This window comes from Muscardinus avellanarius (genome assembly GCF_963383645.1).
Source record: "Muscardinus avellanarius genome assembly, chromosome: 21".
Classification (NCBI taxonomy): Eukaryota; Metazoa; Chordata; class Mammalia; order Rodentia; family Gliridae; genus Muscardinus; species Muscardinus avellanarius.
This window is the reverse complement of record NC_137807.1, coordinates 7,612,470-7,635,737: the sequence shown is the minus strand read 5'-3', so window position 1 is coordinate 7,635,737 and position 23,268 is coordinate 7,612,470. Positions and strand designations below refer to the sequence as shown.

Sequence of the window (23,268 nt, the reverse complement as noted above, 5' to 3'; positions counted from 1 at the left end):
CGTCCGTCGAGGGCTGCCTTGAGGAAGGATGGCAGATTCGCCTTTCAGATCCAATTCCAAGCATGAGGCCAACTTCTCTTCCACTAAAAATAGGACTTAATAACTCACGCTGAAACAGTTTCCCAATAACTTACCTCAAACTCTTCCCAAAAGCCTTGTTTGACTTTATCCGTGGTCTCCGCTAATTTGCTTAGCTCTCGAACCCGGCTCTCAATTTCAGCAGCATTAATTCGAGTTGTGTTGAGAGGCTGAGCAAGTTCGGTAGTTGTTGGGGAAGAAACAAAATGTTTTTGAAAAATATGTTAATGCAGAAAAAAGATATTCACAAGGCAAAGGCAGGGGAGTCAGAGGACGCTGTCGTCCACATGGAAATTTTCAAATGAAGTTTCACTTTCTTTTCTATTGTTAGGAAATGTATGGTGTAGGGGTGTGTGTGTGTGTGTGTGTGTGTGTGTGTGTGTGTGTGTGTAATCTGCTTTAAGGCCAGGTGTGGTGGTACTCGTTTGTAATCCCAGTACTACTTGAGGCTGAGACAGGAGGATCGCAGGTTCAAAGCCAGCTTCAGGAACTTAGCAAGGCTCCCAGCAACCTACTGAGGCCCTCTTTCCAAATAAAATTGGGCTGAGAGTGTAGCTCAGAGATAGAATGTCTCAGGGTTCAATCACTAGCACCAAAAAGAAACTTAATTTTAAGCTGGCTATGGTGGCACACACCTGTGTTCCCAGTATTTGGGAGGCTGAGACAAGAGGATCACGGATTCCAGGACAGCCTCGGCCACTTAGTGAGACTCGCAGCGACCTGTGAAACTGTTTCAAGATAAAAACAAACAGCAGCAGGCGCGGCGGCGCACGTGAGAGGCAGAGACCCCAGTATGCAGTTCGCAACAGCCCTTTGCAACTCAGTGAGACCGTTTCAAAAATAAAAAGACGAAAAACTAGGTCTGGGGGTGTAGCTCAGAGTTAGAATGCCCCTGGGTTCCATCCCCAGTACCACACACACACAAAAAAGATAAAAAAGCAGAATCAGGCCGGGCATGGTAGCACATGCTTGTAATCCCAGCATTCAGGAGGCAGAGATAGGAGCATCGTGGTTCGCGGACAGCCTCAGCAATTTAGCGAGGCCCTATGCGACTCAATGAGGCTGTTTCAAAAAATAAAGACTAGCCAGGCGCGGTGGCGCACGCTTGTAATCCCAGCGCTTGGGAGGCTGAGACAGAAGAATCACACAGGTTCGAAGCCAGCCTCAGCTACTTAGTGAGGCTCTCAGCAACTTAGTGAGACCCTGTTTCCAAATAAAGTATAAAATAGGTCTGGGAGTATGGCCTAGAGGTAGAAAAGCCCCTGGGCTCCACTCCAGTACCACACAAAAAAAATAAAATAAAATAAAGACTAAAAACTAGGACTAAGGTATAGCTCGGAGGTAAAATACCCCTGGGGTTTCATCCCCAATAACGCAAAAAAAATAAAAATAAAAAGAGCTGGGAATGGTGGCGCATGATTGTAATCCCAGCATTCAGGAGACTGAGACAGGAGGACTGTGGTTCATGGACAGCCTCAACTGCTTATTGAGACCATTCACAACTAGGTGAGACCATGGTTGAACAATAAAAAGACTAAAAAATAAGGCTGAGGGTGTAGCTCAGAGGTACAACGTCCCTGAGTTCTGTCCCCAGTAGTGCAAAAAGAAAAAAAGATAAAAAATAAAAAGGGCTAGGGTATAGTTCAGAAGTAGGATGCCCCTAGGTTTAATCCCCAGTATTACCAAAAAAAAAAAAAAAAAAAATGTAGCCAGGTATGGTGGCACATTCTTATAATTCCAATACTTGGGCGGCTGAGACAGGAAGAATCACAGGTTCACAGCAAGCATCAGCTACTTAGTGAGGCTCTCTGCATCTTAGTGAGATCCTGTTTCAAAAAAAAAAAAAAATAGGGCTGAGGGTGTAGCTCAAAGGTAAATGCCCCTGGGTTCAATCCCCAGTACCACACACACACACAAGAAATGTGTTTTAAGGGGGCTGGAGGTATAGCTCAGTGGTGGATCTCATTTTTTTTTTTTTTTTTTTTTGCGGTACTGGGGAAGGAACCCAGAGGCATTCTACCTCCGAGCTACACCCCCTGCCCTATTTTTTATTCTTTATTTTGAAACCAGGTCTCACTGAGTTGCAAAGGGCCTCACTAAGTAGCTGAGGCTGTCCCTGAACTGTGATCCTCTGGTCTCAGGCTCCCAAAGCATGCACCACCATGCCCGGCTGTAAATCTCATTTTAGCATGCGTAGGGCTCAGTCTCCAGCACCAAAAAGAAACCCAAAAACCAAAAATACTTCATAATAATTTTGTAGGTGCACATGGAAGCGATATAACACCTGGCCTTGGCTTCCAAATAGAGGCGGTGGCAGTGTGTGGAGCACCAAATAAAGGTTTAGCGAGATGATCACGGTTGAAGCTGCTGGAAGTCCACGGCACTGATGCTACGATGCTGTCGACTCCTGTGCGCATCCGTGCGTTAGAGGCCCGGTCCCAGCCCGCGGCCCTGTCAGAAGGTGGCAGCGCCCTTAGGACGTGGGGCCTACTGAGGGGAAGATGGCCGACTGGGATGTGCCCTGAGAAAGACAGTGGGACTCTGGGCTGCTCTTGTCCCTCTCCACTCTGCATACTCTGTGAAAAAACAGTCCTCCTCCTGTGCTTCCGCCGTGCTGTGCTCCGCTGCCACCGCCCCAAGAAACAGGAGCGAGTGACTGTGGACCGAAACCTCTGGACCCAGGCCAGATGCACCTCTTCCCTCACGGGCGGCCTCTCTCGGGCACTGTCACAGTGACAGCACGCTGAGCAGCATTCCGCATGCTCCGAGCGTCTACGTCAGGTCTTAGATTCTAGGAGGAAAGGGGGCTCACCTGCTTGAGCTGTAATACTGTGCCCAGTGTTTCAACCATAGGATTCTTCTTGTAATGCTCCACCAGATCCGTCAAAGAATCGAACCGTTCTCCTCCACCAACATCATATTTCAGTTCCTTTCAAAATAAAAAAATGATGTTTACCATCTTCACCTTAAATTACTGTTTTTCCTCCACTGCTGTGGTCACTGCAGCTTTACTGACAGTAGCCAGTATATGAAAACAACCTAAGAGTCCACCTGCAGAAAAATAATAAAAATGTGATATACATATACATACAATGTATACATAATCACAAGGGAATATTACTCAGCCTTTAAAAAAGAAAGCATGCTTGTAATCCCTGTACTTGGGAGGCTGACAAAGGAAGATCGCAGGTTCAGTCAGCCTCAGAAACTTAGTGAGGCCCTGTTTCAAAAATAAAAGAATAAAAAGGGCTAGGGGTGAAGCTCAGAGATAGAATGCCCCTACTGTATTTTTTAGGGGCTAAGGACAAGAAAAAAAAGTCTGTATGTGTTTAATACATCTTTACACCAAACACTTCTGACCCCCAGTTGGTTGAATCCACAGAAGCAGAGCCCACGGATCCAGACTGTGACCAGCCTGCGAGGCGCAGGGGCCGTCTCCAGAAGCAGACTGGCAGCCGCCGACTGCAGCTGCTGTCACGCAGAAGCAGATTCGATGCTGCGGGGCAGAAGGCACCGAGGCACCACTGGATCTGCCAGAGACGGGGAACGAAACAGCAGCGTGAAATGACGGAACCATTTTACTAAATGACATCCTCCGCGAGCAGACGGCGTGGCCCGCAGAGCTACGGAGATGTGCCTGCGGAGGAAACGGCGCCCATCTTCCCAGCGGGGCAGCCAGCCCGACGCAGCGCAAGCGCATTACCTGACAGCGGATCATGACGTGCGTCACTTTGGACTTGCCGTCGCTGCTCTCCCCTTTGTCGTCGCCAGTGCGGACAGAGAGCACGAAGTCTCCGGGGTGGCTCTGGCTCTCCCGAACAAGAAAGCTGCCATGTTTGCCCTTCTCAGTTAGTAACTTCTCCGCTTCCTTCCCAGACAGGTGACCATGGAACCACCTACAGTTTTAAAAATAAAAAAAATGAAGTGAATTCAGCCACAGGTTCACAGTATTTTTTCCACAAAACTACACTATGTAAGTCAGCTCTCTGACTGGTCCCACTGGGCAGAATCTGCATCCCAAGCAGGCAGGAAAAATGACAAAGATGTTAAGAACGGCCGCTAAATGTCTTCAATGAGAACGAACAGTCATTTGGAGATAAACATCCTCATTCTTTCCTATTTTCTTTCAAATTCCTATTTGAGGTACTGTAGATGGAGCCCAGGGGCATTCTACCTCCGAGCTACATCCCCAGTCCTGTTTTTTATTCTCTATTTTGAAACAGGGTCTCACTGAGTTGCAAAGGGCCTAAGTAACTGAGGCTGTCCATTAACTGAGATCCTCCTGTCTCAGCCTCCCAAGTGCTGGGATTACAAACATGCACCACCACGTCTGGCTAAATTCCTATCTTTTATTTATTTTTTTTTTTTGTGGTACTGGGGGTGGAACCGAGAGGCCTTCTACCTCTGGGCTATACTCCCAGACCTATTTTATATTTTTATTTGGAAACAGGGTCTCACTAAGTTGCTGAGAGCCTCACTAAGTAGCTGAGGCTGGCTTCAAACCTGTGCAATTCTCCTGTCTCCACCTCCCAAGTGCGGGGATTACAAGCGTGCAATTTGCAAGCTGGGTGTGGTGGCGCACGCTTGTAATGCTTATAATCCCAGCATTCAGGAGGCTGAGACAGGAGGATCACGGTTCACCACCAGCCTCCGCTATTTAATGAGGCCCTCTGCAACTCAGTGAGACCCTGTTTCAAAATAAGAATAAAATATAGGGTTAGGGGTGTAGCTTAAAGGTAGAATGCCCTTGGGTTTCATCCCCAGTACTGGAAAAAAAAAAAAAAAGCAATTTGCAGCCAGGCATGGTGGCGCACACTTGTAATCCCAGCATTCAGGAGGCTGAGACAGGAGGATCGCGGTTTGCTGACAGCCTCAGCTACCTAGTGAGGCCCTCCGCAACTTAGTGAGACCCTGTTTCAAACTAAAGAATAAAAAATAGGGCAAGGGGAATAGCTCAGGGGTCAAATGCCTCTGGTTTCCATCTCCAGACCTGCAAAACATAAAATAAAAATAAATAAAAATGCAATTTGCCATTTTTTCATTATCCAAACCTAAAATGGCCAGCTATTTAATCACAGCCATTAAAAATATATAATAATAAAAAAGTTATGACAGCTGGGTGTGGTCACACACGCCTGTAATCTCAGTACTTGAGAGACTGAGAAAGGAGGATCGTAGGTTCAAAGCCAGCCTTAGCAATGAGCAAGACCCTGTTTCAAGATAAAAAATAAGGCCGGGCGTGGGGGTGCACGCTTGTAATCCCCGCGCTTGGGAAGCAGAGACAGGAGGATCGTGCAGGTTCGAAGCCAGCCGCGCGTGCTGGCTTAGGAGACCCTGTTTTCAAATAAAAATGTAAAAATAGGTCTGGGAGTGTAGCCCGGAGGTAGAAGGGCTTCCAGGAACCCCAGTACCACCAAAAACAATAAATAAAATAAAAATAAAAAACAAGAGCCAAGCATGATGGTGCACGCTTGTAATCCCAGTGCTTGGGAGACTGAGACAGGAGAATCGCACAGGTTCGAAGCCAGCCTCAGCTACTTAGTGAGGCTCTCAGCAACTTAGTGAGACCCTGTTTCCAAATAAAGTATAAAATAGGTCTGGGAGTATAGCTCATAGGTAGAAAAGTCCCTGGGTCCCACCCCCAGTACCACAAAAAATAAGTAAATAAATAAAAATAAAAATAAAAAAATAGGGCTGGCGGTGTAGCTCAGAGGTAGAATGCTTCTGAGTTCAATTCTAAGTAACACACACACACACACACACACACACACACACACACACACACAAAATTATAATACGGCTGGGTGTGGTGGTGCACACTTATAAATCCCAGTACTTGGGAGGCTAAAACAGGAGGATCGTAAATTCAAAGCCAGCCTCAGCAGCTTAGCGACACTCTCAGCAACTCTGTGAGACCCTGCCTCTAAATAACATATAAAATAGGTCTCGGAGTACAGCTCAGAGGTAGAAGGCCCCTGGGTTCCATCTTCAGTATCAAAAATAAATAAAATGATGATACAGTCAGGCATGGTAAAACATGCCTGTAATCCCAGGTTCAAGGAAAGCCTCAGCAACAGAGACTATCAGCAACATAGTAAGACTGCTTCCAAAATAAATGAATAAATGAATGAATGAATGAATGAATAATAAATTAATAAATAAATAGGAATGGGCATGCAGCCGGAAGGTAGAATGCCACTGGGTTCAATATTCAGTACCACCAAAAAAAAAAAAAAGAAGAAGCAGCAGCTATAGCAGACACAGAAAATCAGGACGAGCGCTTGGTCTTAGTCTGGGTCGGCGGCTCGGTCAAAAGGGCTCTTCATTGTAAATGAAGGCACCCCGAGATCTCCCTCTGTCCAACCTGTCTGTCAGTGGCCTCCAAACGTGCTGTCCACATCCGTGGATCATACACTAGGTCACCATGTCCAACTTTTTTTTTGGGGGGGTGATACTGGGTTTCCTGGAAGCCCTTCAACCTCCGGGCTACACTCCCACACCTATTTTATATATTTTTTTAATTTGGAAACAGGGTCTCCTAAGCCAGCCAGCGCGGCCGGCTTCGAACCTGCACGATCCTCCTGTGTCCTCCCAAGCGCGGGGATTACAAGCGTGCGCCATGTCAAACTTTAATGACAGAATGTGGAGTGGGGTGAAGGATTTTGCTAAAAAGGTGAATTTCAAAAAGCCGGGCGTGGTGGCGCGTGCTTGTCATCCCAGCATTCAGGAGGCTGAGACAGGAGGATCGCGGTTCGCGGACAGCCTCAGCTACTTAGTGAGGCCCTCTGCAACTCAGTGAGACCCTGTTTCAAAATAAAGAATAAAAAATAGGGGAGGGGGTGTAGCTCGGAGGTAGAATGCCCCTGGGTTCCATCCCCAGACCCACAAAAAAAAAAGAAGGTAAACTTCGGTGTCCCACAATTAGAGAACAACAGATCAGTGTGAGCGGGACCCAGAAATCTGCACGTACGACCCGCATGCCGGAGAGTGCGGATGTAGACTAGCCAAGGATGCCCAAGGACAGACTTCGAGACAATTCAGCTCTGAGTTATGAGAGAAAACATCTTTCACAGTCACGTTAACGACGGGCTCCTTCCCTCGGGCTCTAGGTAAGAAAGCAAGCACTACCGCAGCCGGTGACAGGAAAGGCTCTCATCGCTAAAGGAACAGACAAGTTTCAACCGTAAAGAACAAGGTACCAAAATAAACCTCACAGAGTCGGCTAATGATCGCTTGCTTGGGCTACAGTGGTAGTGGGAGAAAGAAATTATCAGCAAATAATAGCCCTGACATAAAGGAGTAAACTGGAAACTGTACCTGAAGATACAATTTTCCTAATCAAGAACTTGCGACTAGAAGATCACAGGTTCAAGGACAGCCTCAGCAACATACAGAGGCTTTTGGCTACCGAGGGAGACCCTGCTTTCAAACAAAAAATAAAAAAGGGGCTGGTGTAGCTTGAGGTAAAATGATCCTGTGTTCAATCCCCAGTACCATGAAAAAACAAAGAAAAAAAAAAAAGGAACAACGTAACTGGGAGAGCCAGAACTAGTACTGAGTCAGAAAGGAGGTTGGAGATGTAGAAACCAAGAGGATCAGGCCCCGGCATGCATCCGCTCATTTCAAAATGGAGGCCTTCCCTGTTTCCCATCTCTAAAGAATACAACTCCCTCTAAGCAAGCCGCCCCTCAGCGCCTGCCGCTCCACTTCTGGGCCTAAGCTGACATCTGTTGGTGGCACTGCCGAATAACTGGCCGCGCGGCACCACGGAGAACTGCTGCCACCTTGGCACTGCTCTTAGCATTTGTTCTCCCGCGGAAATCTCCCAGAGATAATCAGCTGATATTCAGTATTTCAAAATTACTGCATAGCCGGGCGTGGTGGCGCACGCATGTAATCCCCACGCTTGGGAGGCTGACAGGAGGATCGCACAGGTTCAAAGCCAGCGCAAGCTACTTAGTGAGGCTCTCAGCAACTTAGTGAGACCCTGTTTCCAAATAAAATATAAAATAGGGATGGGAGCATAGCCCGGAGGTAGAAGGCCCTGGATTCCACCCCCAGTACCACCAAAAAAAAAATTAATAATAAAATTACTGCATAAGCCGAGCGTGGTGGCTCACTCTTATGATCCCAGCACCCTTGTAATCCCACAGTTCGCGGACAGCCTCAGCTACTTAGTGAGGCCTCTGCAACTTAGTGAGACCCTGTTTCAAAATAAAGAATAAAAAATAGGGCTGGGGTGTAGCTCAGAGGTAAAATACCCTTGGGTTCCATCCCCAGTACCTCAAAAAAAATTACTGCATATACCGAGTGCACACAGAAATGGTACCAGACCTGGAATGAAGGAAGTAACACTGACTGAAACTTTCGTTAAGACAAGGGAACTCAGAATAACTGGATCCTACAAGTCTTGCCTTAATAGTACTTTAGCCAGACGTGGTAGCATGTGCCCGTAACCCCAATACCTTGGGAGGCTGAGACAGGAGGATCACAGGTTCAAGGCCGGACTCAGCAACTAGCGAGGCCCTGTTTTATTTTATTTTATTTTATTATTATTATTTTTTTTTTTTTTTTTTTTTTTTTTGGTGGTACTAGGGGTGGAACCCAGAGACTTTCTACCTCCAGGCTATACTCCCAGACCTTTTTTTATATTTTATTTGGAAACAGGGTCTCACTAAGTTGCTGAGAGCCTCACTAAGTAGCTGAGGCTGGCTTCGAACCTGCGCAATCCTCCTGTCTGAGCCTCCCAAGCGCGGGGATTACAAGTGTGCGCCACCACACCCAGCTCGAGGCCCTGTTTTAAAATAAATAAAATAGGCCAGGCGTGGTGGCGCACACTGTAATCCCCGCGCTTTGGAGACAGAGACAGAAGGATCGCGCAGGTTCGAAGCCAGCCTCACTGGCTTAAGAGACCCTGTTTCCAAATAAAAAAAATTCGGTCTGGGAGTATAGCCGGGAGGTAGAAGGGTTTCCAGGAACCCCAGTACCAAATAAATAAATAAATAAATAAATAAATAAATAAATAAATAAAATAGGACTGAGGGTGTGATTAGCTCAGAGGAAGAAGGCCCCTGGGTTCAAAACCCAGTAACATTAAAATAATGATGATACTGCTTTAAAGAGAGTCTCGCAGACACAGACCCCACAACGCGCTCGTGCAATAGGCAGGCCCGGGAGAGCTTGCAACTGCGCGGTCACCGAGAGGCCGCGGACCTTTCAGAGGTCGGGTCTGCACAGTTGAGCGGGTACTTGAGCTCGATGACGTCTCCGTTCTTCTCCTTCAGTTGCCCGTGATGCTCCATATAGTACTGGACCAACTCCGCCAAAGTGGCGAACTTCTCCCCTCCGTACAGGTCATAGTAGTCTCCCGTGTTCTGGATCTTGATGTGGGTGACGGCTCCATTTCTTCTAAATAGTCCATTGGAAAGGAAGAGGGAAAATAAATAAATAAAGAACTATTCTAGTAAAAACAGACCTACGGCTTGGCATGGTAGACAGTACTTGGGAGGCTGCGACAGGAGGATCACAGGTTGGAGGACGACAGCCTGAGCAATTTAGTAAGTCTCTCTGCAACTTAATGAGAGCCTGTTTCCAAATAAAATTAAAATATGGCTGGGGGGGTAGCTCAAGAGGTAGAATGCCCCCTGGGTTCCATCCTCAGTATCTCACACACACACAAACAGCCTCAGCAACCTAGTAAGACCCCGATTAAAAATAAAATAGGGCTGGGAGTATAGCTCAGAGGTAGATTGCATCTGCGGTCAATCTCCAGTAAAACACACACACACAGAATGAATAATTAAATCTATATGTACCAGCACAGAACTCAAAATAATTTTTTTCAAAAGTTACAAAATAGCTAGGCATAGTGGCACACATTTGTAATCCCAGTACTTGGGAGGCTGAGACAGGAGGATCACAGGTTCAAGGTCAGCCTCAGCAAGTAGTGAGACTTTCATCAACGTAGTGAGACCCTGTTTCTAAAAAAGTATAAAATAGGGCTTGGAGTGTAGCTTAGAGGTAGAATGCCCCTGGATTCAATCCCCAGTACCAAAAAAAAGTTGCAAAATAAATCGGGATTAATGGCACAAACCTGTAATCCCAGCGATCTGGAGGCTAAATCAGGAGGATCAAATTCAGAGACGACCTGGGCAGCTCTGTGGCTGTCCCAAAATAAAAAACAAAAAGAGCTGGAGATGCCGCTCAGTGGCAGAGGCCTCGTCCTCCTTCCTCGGTATCACAGACGCAAGGAAAGTTGCACATGAGCTGGAGGACTCGGCGACACAAGCCTGTTACCCCAGCGCTCGGGAGGCGGAGCCAGCAGGACTGCAGGTTCACAGCAGCTTAGAAAGACACTCCGCAAGCCGAGCGGCCCCGCTGGCCATCCAGCGCTCGGGAGGCTGAGGCCGGAGGGCTGAAGTTCGCAGATGGCACCAGCTACTACTTAGTGAGGCCCTTTGCAACTCACTGAGGCCCTATTTCAAAATAAAGAATAAAAAATAGGGCTGGGGGTGTAGCTCACAGGTAGAATGCCTCTGGGTTCCATCCCCAGTACCACACAAAAATAGAAAGAAAGAAAGAAAGAAAGAAAGAAAGAAAGAAAGAAAGAAAGAAAGAAAGACAGCAACCTAGCAAGATAGCAAGATCTGGTTTCAAAACAAAAATAAAAAAGACTGGGAGTATACCTCAGAGGTAGAACACTGGGTTCAATCCTGGTAACACACACACACACACACACACACACACACACACACACACCCCTGCAAAATGTTACATACAGTATGGAACCATTTGCGTGAACTCGGAAAGCACGCGAGCCAGCTTTAGATTGTCGGGACTGGGTACAAATGCCGGCGAGTTTCAAAACATGTTCAGGAAAGCTGTCGGGCAAGCGCTGGACCGGCTTCCTCTGGGGAGAGCGGGAGGAAGTGGGACTGGGCGGGGGAACAAAGGGCGCAAAGCTTCCTCCTGCGCTTTGCTTCTCGACAAAGGAAAGGGAGCGAAGAAACCCTTTCAGAGCCCTTTCCCATGGAGAGAGCAACCGCAGGGAAAGGGGAACCGCAGGAACCGGGTTCGAGCCTCGCGGAAGCAGGAAGCGGCTTCGGAGGGGGCCCCTGGGTGGAGGCCGCCCCCACCCGTCCTGCCCCGCTGCCTCTGCCCCCAGCCCGCACAGGAGCGGGCCAGCCAGTGCGCGGGTGCGGCTTCTGCTACCAGAACACGCCCGTTCCCTCTGCTCCTTCAACTTACCTAACAGAAAGCGTGAAGTCGCCGGGGTTACTTTTACTGGGCCTTGCCAAAAAACTGCCATCGACTCCTCTTGTCAACAGTAGATTTTCTGCCTCCACGCCGGTGATATTGGGGTGAAACCATCTTGAAAAAGAGGGGCAAAGAAACACAGAGATTGTCAGCACCGCACCATCACAGCTAGGCTGCTTGTGAGCAAAGAGGCTAAGAAAAGTGCAGAGCAGCCGGGAGCAGCGGCCCATGCCTGTAATCCCGGTACTTGGGAGGCTGAGATGGGAGGGTCACAGGTCAGAGGCCAGCCTCAGCAATGGAGCAAAACTCTCAACATCCCAAAGTGACTGTTTCTAAATAAAAATGAAACAGGGCTGGGGTGGAGCTTGGAGGTAGAATGCCCCTGGGTTCAATCCCTAGTGTCCCACCCAAAAAACCCACAAAGCAAGGCTTTTTTCTGCCCCCCCCTTTCCGTGTAAGTGCTGGAGATCTTGTTGCCGAAGGAGATTTAACAAGGGGCACAATGAGTGGGGCTGGGCCTGGGGCTGCTAAAACAGCACAGTGGTGGGACCGGCCCAAAACGGCTGGCCGCGTGATCAGGAAACCACGGATGAGATGGGCAGGCAAGTCAACAAACTGCTCAATCAATAAGTAAACAGAGGGTAGGGAGCCAGGTCCTCACTGCTGGAGAGGGAGACACAAGTACAGAAAGGAGAAGCCAGAATAAACACAGGAGTGTCGACTGCTGCGCGTGTGCATGGGTTTTCAAAGGGAAATGGGGCTGGGGGCCGGCTCTGTGCTCAGTGCCCGCGGCCCTGGGTTCAGTCCCCAGCAGCAGCAGCAGCAGCAGCAGCAGCAGCGGCGGAGAAGCAGGATATCTGCTTCTGCGGATGTGCGCACGAATACATATTGATGAAGACACACAAGTGCATACGTTCCTAGCTCCTTCGGAAAAGCCTTGGAGAGCCGGGCGTGGTGGCGCACGCTTGTCATCCCAGCATTCAGGAGCTTGCTGCCAGCCTCAGCTACTTAGTGAGACCTTTGCAACTCAGTGAGACCCTGTTTCAAAATTAAAAATAAATAACAGGGCTGGGGGTGTAGCTCGGAGGTACAATGCCTCTGGGTTCCATCCCCAGTTCCACAAAAAAAGGAAGAAAGAAAGAACGAACGAACAGGACAAGCCTTGGAAACGACACCCCAGTTCCGATCAGCAGACCCAACACCCTCATCTTTGTGTCTAACTACCATCCGCCAGTAAGAACTGGCTCTCTGGAGAAGTGTCTGACTCCCGGACTGAGGCAGTACGAGAAAGAAAATGGGCGTAGAACATCTTACTGTGCGGGCGTGGTGGCTCACGCCTGTAATCACAGTACTTGGGAAGCAGACACAGAAGGGTCACCAGTTCGAAGCCAGCCACAGCAACTTAGCAAAATCTTGTTTTAAAAGAAGGGCTGGGGGTGTAGGTTGGAGGTAACATGTCCCCGGGCTCAATCCCCAGTACCTACGAAAAAGAAGAACATCTTATTGTGCGCCATTAGGAAAGCATTCCAACGGAAACATGTCGGCAGGGCACAAGAGCCAACTTGAAGGGCTGCCCACTGGCCCAAGCAGGGACAGCGCATACCTCAAAATAAACAAGAGCGTGAAGGATTATAACCCACAGGGGAAAAGGAAACTTAGCGTCCACGCAGATAAGGTTTTGTTTTTTGTTTTTTGTGGGTTTTTTGTATATACCCAAAAGTGCAATCTTTGGATGACAGGGTAACTGTTTGATTCTGTTTCGGTCCTGGGAAGCACACCAGTACTAAGGCAAAACTTCTGCTTTGAAGCTACACCCCAGCTCTATTTGATTTTTATTTTGAAACAGGGCCTCACTAGGTTGATGGGAGTCTCATGTTGCTAAGACTGTCCTCAAATCAGCCATCCTCCTGTCTCAGCCTCCCAAGTACTGTGATCATAGGCATGCACCACCACACCCGCTGATCTGATTTATATGTCTAAAGGACCCTTCAAACTACTGTGTAAAAACAGGTGCAGAAGCACACGGAGCAGTCGGAAGCCACTGTTATAACCCAGGCAGAAGCCGGGCGTGGTGGCGCACGCTTGTAATCCCAGCATTCGGGAGGCTGAGACCTGGAAGATCGCGGTTCGCGGACAGCCTCAGCTACTTAGTGAGGCCCTCTGCAACTCAGTGAGACCCGGTTTCAAAATAAAGAATAAAAAAATAGGGCAGGGGGTGTAGCCCGGAGGTCAAATGCCCCTGGGTTCCATCCCCAGACCCGCAAAAAAAATAAAAATAAAAAAATAAAATAAAATAACCCAGGCAGGACATGACGGTGTTTAGGACCCAGGGCAGCACCAGGAAGCGTGAGGAGGAGTCCAAGGAGGTCTACACCTGCCACAGCCAATAGGTTTGCTTCTGGAGTACACATGCGGACGGACGGGAAGAAAGAAGGAAATAAGAATAACTCCTGGGTTTGGGGCAAATAGGTTGAAAGTACTGTGTGGGGAAATGTGCGAACAATGCGAGAGAAAAATAAGTGTTAAACCCAGTACACATGAAATATGAGAATATTATCATATATATGACTAGTAGTATTATTTCCTAATAGTCATTTGAGTGTCTGGTACATAGAAAGCAATAAATGTTAGGCATTATTATTGAAAATCATAATAAATACAAGACTGTTTTGACAATAATGAGAAAGGACAAGAACCCCAAACCAGTCTGATTTTGACATTCCTGCTATCTGCATTAACTAAAAAAAATTTTTTTTTCTTTTGCGGTACTGGGGATGGGACCCAGTTACCTTTGAGTTACACCTCCAGCTCCATTTTATCCTTTTTTTATTCTTTACATTTTATTTCTTATTTTTTATTTTTATTTTTAGCGGGTCTGGGGATGGAACCCAGAGGCATTTGACCTCTGAGCTACATCCCCTGCCCTATTTTTTATTCTTTATTTTGAAATAGGGTCTCACTGAGTTGCAGAGGGCCTCACTAAGTAGCTGAGGCTGTCCGTGAACCACATCCTCCAGTCTCAGCCTCCCGAATGCTGAAATTACAAGCGTGCGCCACCAAGCCCAGCTTTTTTTTTTTTTGAAACAAGGTCTCACTAAATTGCAGAGGGCCTCACTAAGAACCTGAAATCCAGCCGGGCATGGTAGCGCACGCTTGTAATCCCAGCATTGGAAGCTGAGACTGGAGAATCACAGTTCGCGGACAGCCTCAGCTACTTAGTGAGGCCCTCTGCAACTTAGTGAGACCGGTCTCCAAATAGAGAATAAAAATAGGGCAGGGGGTGTAGCTCAGAGGTCAAATGCCCCTGGGTCCCATCCCCAGACCTGAAAAAAAAAAAAAAAAAAAGAACCTGAAATCCTCCTGTCTCAGCCTCCCAATTCTGGAATTCCAGATGTCCATCACGAGGCCCAATTTATTTGATACTATTAATCCAGCATCCAATATGTGTGCATTCAGAATGGTTACTTCAACCACCCAACATAAAAGCGAAAGCAGAACTCTAGTCCACAGCTTCTTTGACGTGTGGTTCCCACCTGGGTGCCGGAGCCTTAGGAAACCAGAAAGACATAGCATTTGTAATTTTTCAAGAAGTTTAATACAACTCTTACATTACTCATTTGTCTACCCACATAGGCTAATTAAAATGTCAAATCTCTTTCACTTTTGGCTTCAAAACAACTTTGCTACCTTGGCGTGACACTCTAAAGCTAAGTACGCCTTCTACCATGCGAAAAAATAGAGAACCGAATGGTTGTGTAATACAGGATTGGAGGCGAAATCTTTCAGATAATGGGTTTATGAGGTTCTGGTTTCTAAAAAACAAGGAGACAGGCCAGGCACGGCGGCGCACATCTGTAAACCCTGGACTTGGGAGGCCGAGACAGGAGGACACAGGGCCGAAGTCAGCCTCGACAACTAGCGAAACTCTCACCCGCCTAGTGAGACTGTAAATAAGAAAACTGGGCTCTGGGGTGTAACTTGAAGGTACAATGACACTGGGTCCAAGCGTCAGAACACACGTGCGCACACACGCGCACATGACAATCCTCCACTGGGTGAAAATCTTGCAGTAGCAAAACCTTACGGATGGGAACAAGGGCACTGATGCAGACGCTCTGGGTTCAAATCCCAGCGCTGAGCCCAGGCCAGTTATTTACCCTCTCTACCGAGTCACCTAATAAAGCGGGGAAGTGACAGTACCTATGTCACAGAGCTGCCAAAGGTCAAGTGAGCTAACATCGCCAATGTCATGTAATATCGTGTAATAATGCCCAGACAGCGCCTGGACTTCGGTAGCCAAAGACAATGGGAACTGCCAATCCCTATCTTCTCATCCCTCTCTCAATAACGAAGGGAGCTGAGCAGTAATAGGTTCGGTTAGGGCACGTGGTTAGCAGGAGTGGAGCCCTGGTTCAATCGCCAGCACCCCCAAAACATTTCAATTTATTTATTTATTTATTTATTTATTTATTTATTTATTTATTTTGGTGGTACTGGGGGTGGAACCCAGAGGCTTTCTACCTCCGGGCTGTACTCCCAGACCTTTTTTTTTACACTTTATTTGGAAACAGGGTCTCACTAAGTTGCTGAAAGCCTCACTAAGTAGCTGCCGAAAACATTTTTAATAAAATTAAACAAGCTGGGCATGGTGGCGCACACTTGGAATCCAGTTCTTGGAAAGTTGAGCCGGGAAGATTGAAGGTCTGAGGACAGCCTCAGCAAGTAGCCACACTCGCAGCAACCTAATAAGACTCTGTTTCCAAATACAAATAAAGTAGGTCTGGGGACACAGCTCAGAGGTGGAATGCCTTTAAATTAAATAAAAATTACACAAGCCAGGCACCGTGTCACAAACCTGTAATCCCAGCACCTGGGAAGCTGACAGGAAGATCACAGGTTCACAGCCAGCCTCAGCAACTTAGTGAGATCCTGTTTCCAAATAAAAAGCAAAATAGGCTTGGGGTATGGCTAGGAAATAGAATGCCCCTGGGTTTAATCCCCAGGACCACACAAAATAAAATAAAAACTTTTAAAGACTTGGGGATGTAGTTCAGTGGGAGAGAGCTTACACAGCAGGAGCGAGGCCTTTGGTTAAATCTCTAGAACAGGAAATAAGAGGCAGAGCTAAAGCCCTGTCTGCATCATCGAAGCGGAAAGATCACAGAACAAAACCAATATTGCCATCTTTCAGGGAGGTTCTTCCATGAGCTATACCCGCAGCCTTATTTATTTGTTTGTTTATTTGCTTGTTTATTTATTTATTTAGTGGAACTGGGGATGGCTGGAACCCAGAAGCATTCTACCTCCAAGCTACACTCCCAGTCCTATTTTTATTCTTTATTTTTGAAACAGGGTCTCACTGAGTTACACTAAGCAGCTGAGGCTGTCCTCAAACCACGATCCTCCTATCTCAGCCTCCGAAATGCTAGGGTTACAAGTGTGAGCCACCACACTGGGCTATTTTTTATTTTGAAACAGTATCTCACTAAATTGCAGAGGGTCCCACTAAATTGCTGAGGCTGGCCTTGAATGTGCTATCCTCCTGTCTCAGCCTCCGAACCACTGGGATTACAAGTGTGTGCCGCTACATCCTGCTTACCTGAGTGTTTTTCTCCACAAAACGCGGATGATAATAATCGTGCCTACTTCAAAGTATGTGAGAATCAATGGGTTAATGTGTGTAAAAGAGCCATACAACTATTATAGCTTACTTGCTTGTTACCTTATTCAATGCATAAAAAGATTACGTATATTCCATCACAGATCGTACCTTTCAGCAAAATGAAATTAATCCGGTATTATATAAACAATTATTTAACACTCCACCTCGAATCTTACCGGCATATACTATTGGTACCACCAAGTCCTCTTTTGCCCGTGCTTGTGTGATTTCTCCTTTGCTGCTTTGTGTGTCAACGTTGTCTTTTCTACGCAGAATGCAATCGGATTTGTTTTTATTCCATCTGACTCCGCCATTAATTGGGGGACTTGATCGTTATTGAACACTGGAGCGCAGCTTTGGTCTCCCACTTGCAGACGGCTTTCAATTTGGGGCTTTCTGCTCTCTGTCTTTGGCCCTTTGCCTACTTTAGATATTTGCAGGTAGAAACACTGCTTCAAATTGTAATCTGATTCTAATTACTTTTAAATCATAGTGATGGCAATCTTGTAGCATTGCAAAAGTATCCTCAAGCCTACAATTATCTATCACTGAAGGGAAAAACTCTGTGTCTCCTCTCCAGGGAAAGCAGAGACCTCACTGCTGCTGCTCTCCCACCATCCTGCCTGCTCATTATTACTCATTAAGAGAAACACTGCAATCTCGGCAGCTGCTACACTTTAAGCCGGTCACCTACCCCATCATCTGTTCCCAGAGTGCTGCCACTGTCTTTTTTGTTTTTGGTGGTGGTGGTGGTACTGGGGATGGAACCCTTTCTGCCTCCAGGCTACACTCCCAGACCTATTTTATATTTTATTTGGAAACAGGGTCTCTTAGGCCAGCAAGGCTGGCTTCGAACCAGCACGATCCTCCTGTCTCCGCCTCCCAAGAAGGGGGTGATTACAAAGTTGGGCCACCACGCCCGGCCATTTCTTTCTTTTTTAAAAATGGGTTCTAGCCAGGCGTGGTGGCGCATGCTTGTAATCCCAACACTTGGGAGGCGGAGACTGGAGTATCGCAGGTTTGAGGCCAGCCTCAACTACTTAGTGAGGCTCTCCACAACTTAGTGAGACCCTGTTTCCAAATAAAGTATAAAAAAATAGGTCTGGGAATATAGCTCGGAAGTAGAAAAGCCCGTGGGTTCCACCCCCAGTACCAAGAAAAAAATAAAAAGGGTTCTAGCCAGGCATGGTGGCACACGCTTGTAATTCCAGTACTTGGGAGACTGAGACAGGAGGATGGCAGGTTTGAGGTCAGCCTCAGCTACTTAGTGAGGCCCTTGGTAACTCAGTTCAAAATAAAGAATAAAAAATAGGGCCTGGGGGGTGTAGCTTGGAGGTAGAATGCCCCTGGGTTCCATCTCCAGTACTACAAAAAATAAAATAAAATAAAATAAAATAGGATTGGAAGTGTAGCTCAGAGGCCAAATACCCCCTGGTCTAATCCCCAGTACCACAAAATAAATAAATAAATAAATAAATAAATAAATAAATAAATAGCTTTACTTATATGTATGTTTTTGAAGGTTGAACCAAGAGGCTTTCTACCTCCAAGCTATATTTTGCTTCCATCTCCACTTCCCTTTTTATTTTGAAACATGGTCTCATAGGTCTCACAGGTCGCTGAGTCTTGCTACATTGCTGAGGCTGGCCTCCAATCTGCAATCTTCCTTTCTCAGCCTTCCACACTCAGCTAATTTTTTTTTTTTTATAAATATTGCCAAATTAGAGTAGTGCAGATCGACAGACCAGTACTTGGGAGGCTACGACAGGAGGAGCGCAGGTTCAAGGTTAGCGTTAGCAACTTGAGGTCCTTAGCAACTTAGTGAGACCCTGCTTCAAAGTAAAAAAGGGCTGGGATAGCTGGGGGTAGAATGCTCGCGGTTCAATCCCCAGTACCGAAAAAAAGAAAAAAGAAAAGAAAAAGGAAGAGAAAGTGCCAAATGGCCCTCAAAAGAAGGCTCAGCAAGAACTGTATGTGAAATCCAATCCTCCCTCATTCTGCCTGTACTACACGCATCACCAAACCAGTTGGCCCGTGTCTATATGAGTAATGGGAAATGGTTTCATTTACATTTGCATTTCTCTGTAAGAATGAACATTTTCATGTCCTGGTTTTTGTGTTTGTTTTTTTGCGATACTGGGGATGGGACCCAGGGGTGTTCTATCTCTGAGCTACATCCCCAGCCCTACTTTCTAATTCTTTATTTTGAAACAGGTTCTCTCTCAGCTGCGGGGGTCTAAGTAGCTGAGGCTGTCTGGGAACCCGCACCCTCCCGTTCCAGCCTCCCGAATGCCGGGATTACAAGCGGCCACCACCAGGCCTGGCTCGTTCTCGTGTTTTTTAACCTCTTGTTTTTCCTCTCCTGAGATGTCAGTTTGGCCCTGCTCATTTCCTACTAAATTTTTTCCCTATTGATTTGTAGGCACTCTCGATAGAACCAGAAAACGGTCCTTTGTTATAAGTATGGCAAATATTTGTCTTAGCTGGTTTTTTTTTTTTGTCCCTTTCTACTTTGTGTTATTTTTTTCCTGCAGAAGTTCATCGTGACATAGTTAAATTTATCCGGTTTTTCCATTATGGCTTCTGGGTTTCCTGCCACGCTTAGGAACTGACAACTCATAGCACTGTTGAGCTGTGGAAATAAGTTAATACCCAAAAAAAATGCTCATCAAGCCTGGTGTGGTGGCGCACGCTTGTAATCCCAGCATTTGGGGGTTTAAGACAGGAGGATCATGAGCCGGGCGTGGTGGGCACGCTTGTCATCCCCGCGCTTGGGAGGCAGAGACAGGACGATCGCACAGGTTCGAAGCCAGCCTCACTTGCTTAAGAGACCCTGTTTCCAAATAAAAAAATACCAAAAAAAAAAAAAAAATAGGTGTCTGGGAGTGTAGCCCGGAGGTAGAAGTGTTTCCAGGAACCCCAGTACCACCAAAAAAAAAAAGGACAGGAGGATCATGGTTCTCAGACAGCCTCAGCTACTTCTTAGTGAGGTCTTTTGCAACTCAATAAGACCCCGTTTCAAAGTAAAGAAAAAAAAAAATAGGGCTGGGGGTATAGCTCAGAGGTAGAAAGCTCCTGGATTCCATCACCAGTACCGCAAAAAAAAATGCTTAGCATAAACCAACCTTCAGAGTTTCACCTTCAGACCTAAGTTTATTTCCAGCCACTAGAAAACCATTAAAGCCAGGAATGGTGACACACACTTGTAATCCCAGTTGGGAGGCTGAGACAGGAGGACTGCAGGTTCAAAGCCAGCCTCAGCTACTTAGTGAGGCTCTCAGCAAATTAGTGAGACCTTGTTTCCAAATGAAAAATAAAATTGGGCTGGAGGTGTAACTCAGAGGTAGAATGCTTCTGAGTTCAATCCCCAGTACCACAAGAAAAAGGAAAACTGCTCCAGTAAACCATTACAATGCCTGGAATCGCAGTACTCGGGAAGCTGAGACAGGAGAATCACAGGCTGAAGGCCAGCCTCAGCACCGTGACAAAGCCCTCAACTTACTGAGGCCCTGTTTCAAATGAAAATAAAATAGAAGCCATGCGTGGTGGCGTATGCTTGTAATCCCAGTACTTCCAAGGCTGAGACAGTCTGGGAACAGTTTCATCTACTTAATAGGCCCTCCACAATTCACTGAGACCCTATTTCTTTTTTTTTTTTTTTTTTTTTTTGCGGGTCTGGGGATGGAACCCAGGGGCATTTAACCTCTGGGCTACACCCCCTGCCCTGATTTTTATTCTTTATTTTGAAACAGGGTCTCACTAAGTTGCGGAGAGCCTCACTAAATAGCTGAGGCTGTCTGCGAACCACGATCCTCCAGGCTCAGCCTTCCAAATGTTGGGATTACAAGCCACCACGTGACCGGCATGAGACCCTATTTCAAAATAAGAGTTCAAGGCCAGCCTAGGCAACATAGTAAGAAACCCCATCTCAACTCAGAAAGAGAGAAATCTTTTCTACTTTATGAGGGAAGGGTTTGTTTTTTTTTTTTAAATGCCAGCCAGGCATGGTGGCGCACGCTTGTAATCCCAGCGATTGGGAGGCTGAGACAGGAGGATCGCACAGGTTCAAAGCCAGCCTGATACTTAGTGAGGCTCTCAGCAACTTAGTGAGACCCTGTTTCAAAATAAAGTATAAAAAACAGGTCTGGGAGAATAGCCCAGAGGTAGAAAAGTCCGTGGGTCCCACCTCCAGTACCAATAAATAAATAAATAAATAAATAAATAAATAAGGCAGGCATGGTGGCACACACCTATAATCCCAGTACTTGAGAGGCTGAGTACTCTGAGTACTTGAGAGGCTGAAGATTGAACACTCATCAACCTAGTGAGAAACCTGTTTCAAAATAAAAGTAAAATAGGGCTGGGATATAGCTCAGAGGTAGAACGCCTCTGGGTCCAATCCCCATGACCGCAAAAATAAATAAATAAAATTTTTAAAAAGGGCTGGGGTACAGCTCGGATGTAGAATGAATGAATCTCTTGGGATTGAATGGGTTCAATTCTGAGTGGAGAGGGGGGACAGACAGACACACGCGCACACACACAAATATTTATAAATAATAAAATTTAAAACCTTATACATGTTTAAAACCTCAACTATAAAAATAAATTATAACAAATATGACTTCTCTGTGCTTATATTTCTTTCAGCAATTATGAACCAGTCCTGATGACAAGAAAAAGTTAATATATTGGCTGCTATACATGATGTCTGATTAAAATCACAGCTATATGTAGTGAATGTTTTGCCATGTGCCAGTATGCAAAGTAAAACTCAGAAAATCAAACTCTGTGTGTGTGTGTGTGTGTGTGTGTGTGCGCGCGCGCGCGCGCGCGCGCGTATGCACGCATGCATGTGGCTGAAGATTGAACCCAGGGCATTCTATCTCTGAAGTACACCCCAATTTTATTTTAAGTTGCTGAGAGCCTCGCTAGAAGCTGGCTTTGAACCTATGATCCTCCTGTCTCAGCCTCCCAAGTACTGGGAATACGGGCCTGCGCCATGACACCTGTCTGAAATCAAACTTCTAACCATTACCTTCTGCTTTTTATCTCCAGGTGACACTGGCATTCCGATGGTCTTGTAACTACGTGTTCTCAGCCAGCATATTTCACAGAGTAACACTTCCTGGGCCCTGCTGATGCCGAGGGTGGAGAGGCACCGTTCAGGCAGCTTCCGCAGCCTTCTGCGGCCAGGAGAGGCCGGCGAGCCCACCTCCACCCATCGGCAGGCTCAGCAACGGGAGATAAGGCAGGTGAGCAGCGCCCTACCCTTTTATTAAATAAGCTGCATTATTTCATTTACAACTTATAATTATACCTATCCTGTTATTAAAAGCAAACAGATGAGACTTGTTATCTTCAGGGAAACTTGGTAACCACCATTTGCCCCACAGGCTGGACAGAGGACGGGCTTAATAAGCACTAGTCTCCACTGTCGTGACAGTTATTATTACGGGTGGCTGTCATACAGGATGGACGGCTCTCAAGTGTGATTATGTTATTCACACAGGCCATTCTGATGTAGGTGGCCTTGGGTTACACTGCATTTCACACACTTCACTTCTTTACAACTCTGGAGCTATCACTATTGTGTGTGTGTGTGTGTGTGTGTGTGTGTGTGTGTGTGTGGTACTGGGGATGGGACCCAGGGGCTTTTCTCCAGGCTATACTCCCAGACCCATTTTTATACTTTATTTGTAAACAGGGTCTCACTAAGTTACTGAGAGCCTCACTAAGTAGCTGAGGCTGGCTTCGAACTTGTATGATCCTCCTGTCTCAGCCTCCCAAGTGCGGGGATTACAAGCGTGCGCCACCACACCCGGCTTATGGCTACCTTATTCCAAAGACTGCATAATTAAAAACTGAAATTCCCATTCCTTACTTGAACTCCTTGAGCTTTTAATATATTCCAAACTCTCCTTCCTTAGTTAGTTTTTTAGAAAGCATTTGTAATTACTAAAATCTTTTTTTTTTTTTTTGGGGGGGATACTGGGGATGGAACCCAGGGGCATTCTACCTCCAAGCTACACCCCGGCCCTATTTTTTATTCTTTATTTTGAAACAGGGTCTCACTGAGTTGCAAAGGGCCTCACTGTCTGCAAACCGTGGTCCTCCTGTCGCAGCCTCCCGAATGCTGGGATGACCAGCATGCATTAGCACGCCCAGCTTAATTACTAAAATCTTTTCGCTTATTATATGTCTAATATTTCTGTTCACTGGCAATTTTGCAATTGGCAGCGTGCTTACCACTGCAAGTAGCAGTCAGGATT

At 46.6% G+C, this 23,268-nt stretch overlaps 1 protein-coding gene across 1 annotated transcript in view; it reads right to left on the bottom strand.

Annotated features, from left to right (window-relative positions):
- PTPN11 (protein tyrosine phosphatase non-receptor type 11) overlaps positions 1 to 22,067 on the bottom strand; it is a gene marked incomplete at both ends in the record, with an annotated part of 54,388 nt that extends 32,321 nt beyond the window's left edge. Inside the window, 7 exons of the mRNA XM_080717764.1 lie at positions 135 to 248; positions 2,891 to 3,007; positions 3,782 to 3,974; positions 9,292 to 9,483; positions 11,326 to 11,448; positions 11,755 to 11,858; positions 22,035 to 22,067. Coding sequence (XP_080573890.1) covers positions 135 to 248; positions 2,891 to 3,007; positions 3,782 to 3,974; positions 9,292 to 9,483; positions 11,326 to 11,448; positions 11,755 to 11,858; positions 22,035 to 22,067 — 876 coding nt within the window. The remainder of the gene's footprint in view (positions 1 to 134; positions 249 to 2,890; positions 3,008 to 3,781; positions 3,975 to 9,291; positions 9,484 to 11,325; positions 11,449 to 11,754; positions 11,859 to 22,034) is intronic.
- Positions 22,068 to 23,268: the final 1,201 nt, after the last annotated feature.